The 6000-nt window shown below is 40.4% G+C and overlaps 1 protein-coding gene across 1 annotated transcript in view; it reads right to left on the bottom strand.

The window, feature by feature from the left end:
* Positions 1 to 3225: 3225 nt before the first annotated feature.
* Positions 3226 to 6000, bottom strand: part of SPRED1 (sprouty related EVH1 domain containing 1) — a 69999-nt gene continuing 67224 nt past the window's right edge. Inside the window, exon 6 of the mRNA XM_056850868.1 lies at positions 3226 to 3970. Within this exon, the coding sequence (XP_056706846.1) occupies positions 3311 to 3970 (660 nt within the window). The 3' untranslated portion in view covers positions 3226 to 3310. The remainder of the gene's footprint in view (positions 3971 to 6000) is intronic.

The following is a 6000-nucleotide window of genomic DNA, read 5'->3' as shown; positions in this document are numbered from 1 at the left end:
AAGTTACGTGATAGAAGTAATTATTTCTAAATCATGTTTGTCCAGTAGGTGGTACTCAAGTGTTATAGCTGTTTCACCTCACATCAAACACTCCCCCCTCCCCCCCAGTAATAGCAGCTTTCACCAGGCTGGGAAGTGAACATCCTCTATTTGTCTTCATGCCTCCCATTACTATATCCCTTCAAAGGAATCTGAATTTACATGCCTAGTAGTGAATCTTGGTCTGTTGAACTTCCTTCTTTCCTTTCTAAAAGAGAAGATGAAAGATAATATGTGCACAAACACTACAGTTCCATTTAGAGATAAATACATGAAACTCCAATGGAATCAGAGATTAAGCCCACAACTCTGCCCAGTGTCAGGAATAAGAATCAGAGGAGTGAGAAGTGAAGATCCAATGGCTGGCTCCAGGGATGAGAGACAACAGGTCAGCGGTAAAGCTCACACTGTGTATGCAGAAAGTCCTAGGCCCAGCCTCTGGGATCTCTATAAACAAAGAAACTCAGGAGTAAGTGTTTGGAGAACCACTGCTAAGAATATAACTGGCTGAACCAACAGCTTTATCCAACAGAATGTACCTTACCAGATATGTGATCTGGCTACACAAGACCAAACTAGCACATTCCCAGGGATGAAGCTTTATTTTGGAGCTTGATCCTGCTAAGAACTGTGGCGTGGGGGGTGAGTGGGGGGTGAGGGACTGTCTTTCCCCACACACGCCATTAAAAATCAAGCTCTAAAATAAAGGCAGTCCCCCACCCCCACATGCCACAGTTCTTAGCAGGATCGGGCCCCTGATGTGATTTGTAAAGTTAAAAGGCAAGCTCTAAAATGACACCACAACCCCATGACAGACACAGGGATGCAGTATCATCTAGTTTGCTCCTTATTTAAGAAGTTCTCCTGAAAGCAGAGCTTAAACCAGCAAACTTGGACTATATCACACAACCCATGTGATCAGATACTGAATCAATGCATTTTTTTTTCAAATTATGTATTAATCTGTATCTTCTGTTTTGTTTTAACAAATCAGGAATTACATTTTCCAAGAATAAAGAATAGTAAATATTTAGCAGCAAAGTGGTTAAAATGCAGACTGAAAATATTAATGCACATATTCAGTAAAATATTAAAGCATATAAGATTTCATATGAAATACACTACAGGAACCAGGAGCAGCACTATGCTGATTAGTGCTTGTGGGAAATCGTTACATTTGTCTCTTCCCAAAGTACACACGCACACGCGCACTCACAGACATACATAGTACACACACACAGTTAATAGAGTTCTACAGGACTTTTCTGTACAGCCAGCAAGTTCTTTTCTGGGGTTGTTGATATCATACCTATTTTGAATTAAGAATATAACATTTTAATAACTGTTATTGACAAGATATAGTTCTTATGCCAACCAACAAATGCAGGTTATTTCCCTCTATTTTTTTAAAAAAGATAACAGTCTGTCTAGGCAACCAAGTTTTAGCTGAATATATGAAGCATGAAAATCAACTGGGGTAGCAGCTTTCAAATATAGAAACTGTAAAAAGAAACTGCTTAAGACTGCTGCTACAAGTGTCATAATTGCTGACTTAGGTTATTATCCATTCAGATTTTTTTTAAAGTACAAAACTAGAAAGAAGCTCTTAACTTCTATAGTTATCAATATATTTGTCTTCTTTTCAATGTGAAATAATACTTCAAGATGATCTATGTACACAATTTTGTCAGTTCAAGCTGCCATATAAATATAAATGCTTTCTTTAAAAAAGTATTTTACAGATAGTGTTATATACAGCTGTTCAGTGTTTGATCTGGGCTTGAGAAAAGGAAGCACAGGTGAAATTCTATGAGCGAACATGTATGCAGAAGGAAATAAACCAATACACACACTTTGCTAAAATGCATAGAAATAAAAAGGTAGTGTGAGATTAACTATATAATAGTTTTAATAACAAGAACATATTAAGGACATTTTCTTACTCCCCCCATTGCCTTCTAGAATGAATGACTTCTTTACTGATTTAGAGTTTTATTAATTAAAAACCTGCATGTTCAACTATGCCATTATAACATGTGATAGATTATACCATGTGATTAAGAATTCCCCAAGATGGCAAAACATTCCCAACTGTTAAGTTAAATAATCATTATTAATATGCTACAACAACGTAGTAACGAAGTAAAACCCCTTTCATTCTTAAGATATCTACTCAGTTTTCCCTTCCTGTGCTACAATTTGTCCTGCAGAATTTCTTTGCTAGGCAAAACATAATGAGACTAAAATTAATGGAAAGACTTTTGTTCCCTTCATAGTTTGATGAAAAAACTGGCAACAAGTTAAACAGAATAGTAAATATATTCTTTATGACAACTACCGTGTGATTTTTTTCCCTTCCCAAAACATTTATCATCAACAACAATTTTGGGAAGAACCCTAGAAGAAAATTTGCTGGTTAAGGGGGGGGGGAATCCTTTTGCCATTACATTATATTCTCATAACAGCATTAGACAATTATACCTGTGCTTAACAAAACATTGGTCACTCAAGACTATATTAATTAATTTTAAAGGCTTTCTGATTACCAGAATGTACAGAAGAAACTCAATACAAAAATGTAGTTGAAGGCGAAACAAGACTGAAAATACTGATTTGTCCATCTTGAATAGAAATGCTACTAACTTAAGTAGTTAAATATTGAGAAATACTATCATGGAATGTGACTGGAAATACAGCCCATAACTGCTTTGCAATTGGAAAGGGGGGAAAAGTTTAATAAATCCGTACCATATATTTAGTTAAATATAAACATTTGTTATTTGTACATAAAGTTGCTTCAAAAACTATTTATAAGCAATTTAGTTGCACTAAAATCAATTTTAGTTTCTTGCAGTCACCATGTTAACTTTCCTTAGTTTTAAATCAGCTGTCACTAGTGCAGGTTTAGTTGAACTTTCTGTCAAATAGATTATTTCAAAAAGCCCCATCCCAATCATCTAAACCACAAAAATGTACACATTGCAGAAGTTGATCCCTTCTAGTACTGACTGCAGTTCATACTTATTTCAGCTACCAATCATAAGAAAAAGGTGTTCCTTTCGCAAGAACTCCTTCACATCTTGCACCATGCACTTAGAATCAAATCATTAGGCATGGCCAGCATTCTTAAGTTGCAACAAGTCCTGCTGCTGCTTCAACAGCAGGCCACTCGCCTGTGGATAGGTTTTCCCTTCTGCTTGCCACACGCTTCCATGAGTTAGACGTACCCTGAAAATAAAGACTGATCAGCCCAATTTGGCTTCAGACTGGTTCATCCCGCAGCTTTATGCTTTCCTCCGCAACATCCACAGACCTCGCCACAGTGGTGGCACGCTCTCAAGGGCAGATAGCAGCACATACACGGTGCAATGAATGACAAAGCGACCAGGGCGAGCCATCGTAAGCAGAACTTGTCGTCGCTCGTGTCGCATGAACAAGGGTCAGAGAAATCCCCTTCAGAGTCTGACATGCAGTGATAGAGCATGCTCTCAGCACAAAGCATGCAACTAACTTGGTATATGCATCTCTTAATAGGGTCTGGAGCATCCTGACATTTGCCCCGGCCATTCTCTTCGTGATTAAACCTTTCCTGGCAGTATACGCAGCGGGAACGCTCACCATCCTCTTTCCTCCTTTTTGTTTTTTTTAACTTGAAAGAAGAAGGTTGAGTTTTAAGTACCACAGAACTCTTGGAGTCTTTGTGTGAATTCAACTTGGTCCCATCCCCAGATGGGTACAAATAGTCTGATTTTTTATGGTCTGTTTTAGGGCACTGCAGCGAGGAGTCTACATCCTCCCTATCCAAGTCATTTTTCCACATGTCAGGGTGTCTATAGTCTGCATAGCGGCGTATTAAAATATCACGAGGGTTTATTCGAACAATTTCCTCTTCATCCTGAAAACTGACATTCCTGATTGGCTTCAGGGGTACCTGAAAAGGGAGGAGGAAATAGAGACACTTTGTATTGTGTGAAGGAGCAAGAGACATCTCTGCACAAGTTGGTGATGATTCACTACTTTATTTCCATCAAGATATCAAACAACAGGACTTCACTCTTTTATTAGGTGGTGTGAAAAAGTTTGTGACAAACATCTTGTACAAACTGTACTGATATCTAATGTTTACAAACAGCTCTGTACAGAATAGGCACCACTGCACCAAGGTATCTGCAATGCTGGCAAGTCCCTGCCTGAGATTCACAATCTAAATTAGAGAAGCACACGAGAATCATGAGAAGTAGAGTGGAAGGTCAAACAAAAATGAAAGGAAAAGCTCTGAGTGAGAGAGAGAAAATATATCAGCTAAAGAAAGAAAATTAAATGTTCTGAGGAGTTAAAAAAAATTACATAAGTAGCAGTGTAAGTACTGTCTCTCCCTTACTGTCCAGCCCAGTTTGCTTCTGCTTTTAGGTGTGTTTTATGAATGTTTTTATATTGATAATTTATGATGATTTTATTTGTAAGGTGCCTCATCAAGCAGGACTCTCCTAAATGAAATAAATCATAAAAGAAATAAGTACTGGAGGGGGTGGGAATTCTAATAGCTGAGTGCTACAAACATAAAAGGGATGGATCCAAGCCAGTCTTTGTGCAAGCAGAAGATACAATGGGATACAATGGGAGTGGTGTGTCTCCATTTTCTGCTGTTTTGCCCTTTGATCTGCAGCCTGCTGTGGGAGATAGTGTGTTTTCATAGGCTCTGCCCTTACTTGACTGGCCAATTCCAGAAGGTGGTGCAGGGGGGCTGCTGCTCGGCCCTATGGCATTTATGATGTTGAGCCCAGCAGGGTTCCATTTGTCTCCCATGCTGTTTAACAGCTAAAAAAGGTAAAGGTCCCCTGTGCAAGCACCGGGTCATTCTTGACCCATGGGGGGATGTCACATCCCGACATTTCCTAGGCAGACTTTGTTTATGGGGTGGTGTGCCAGTGCCTTCCCCAGTCATCTTCTCTTTACCCCCAGCAAGCTGGGTACTCATTTTACCGACCTCGGAAGGATGGAAGGCTGAGTCAACCTTGAGCCAGCTACCTGAAACCAACTTCCGTTGGGATCAAACTCAGGTCGTGAGCAAAGCTTTGGACTGCAATACTGCAGTTTACCACTCTGCGCCACGGGGCTCCTGTTTAACAGCTACATGAAAGGAAATTTGGAGTAAGGTGCCACCAATATATGTAATAGCCGAGTCAGATGGGTCTGTAGAAGTCCTGAACAGGTGCCTGAAGATGGTAATGGGATGGACGAGGGCCACTAAACTGAAGCTCAGCCCAGACAACACTGAGGTACTGCTGAGAACTAAGGTGTCAGTCTGTCCTGGAAGGGGTTACACTGCCGCTGAAGGAACAGGTTCGTAGCTTGGGGATACTTCTGGATCCTGGCTTACAGTTGGAGACTCAGATCTCTTCTGTGGCACATATTGCCTTTAATCATGCTAGCTATGGCCATTCCTCAAAAAAGTGTGATCTGGCCACAGTGATTCATGTTCTGATAACATCCAGATTAGATTTTACTGTAATGTGCTTTATGTGGGGCTGGCTTTGGAAACAGTCTGGAAACTCCAGTTCATCCAAATGTAGGAGCCAGGCTATTGTCAGGGGTGGGATATAGGGATCGTTATCACTCCAGTGCTGAAAGACCTCCACTGGCTGCCCGTTTGTTTCTGGGGCACAATTCAGAATGCTGGTTCTTACCTTTTAAGCCCTAGATCAGGGGTGTCGAACTCATGTTATGAGGGATGGATGTGACATAAATGTCAGTTGGTGGGGACCGAGCCATGCCTTGCCAGCCCAAAGAGTGGAGGGGCTGGCAGCCTCGGCTGGCTTAGAGGCTAGATAAGAGCTCTCAAAGGCTCTCAAGGGGCTCAAGGGTTTTTAATGCTGGATTTTCATTAATATCTTTTAATGTTTTGCTTTTATTATTTTTATTTTGTAAGCCGCCTCAGGCAAGTTTCTGGAGAGGTGGCTT

Source organism: Euleptes europaea, chromosome 6, assembly GCF_029931775.1.
Source record: "Euleptes europaea isolate rEulEur1 chromosome 6, rEulEur1.hap1, whole genome shotgun sequence".
In the NCBI taxonomy this organism is placed as follows: Eukaryota; Metazoa; Chordata; class Lepidosauria; order Squamata; family Sphaerodactylidae; genus Euleptes; species Euleptes europaea.
This window is presented reverse-complemented; position numbering and strand designations above follow the sequence as displayed.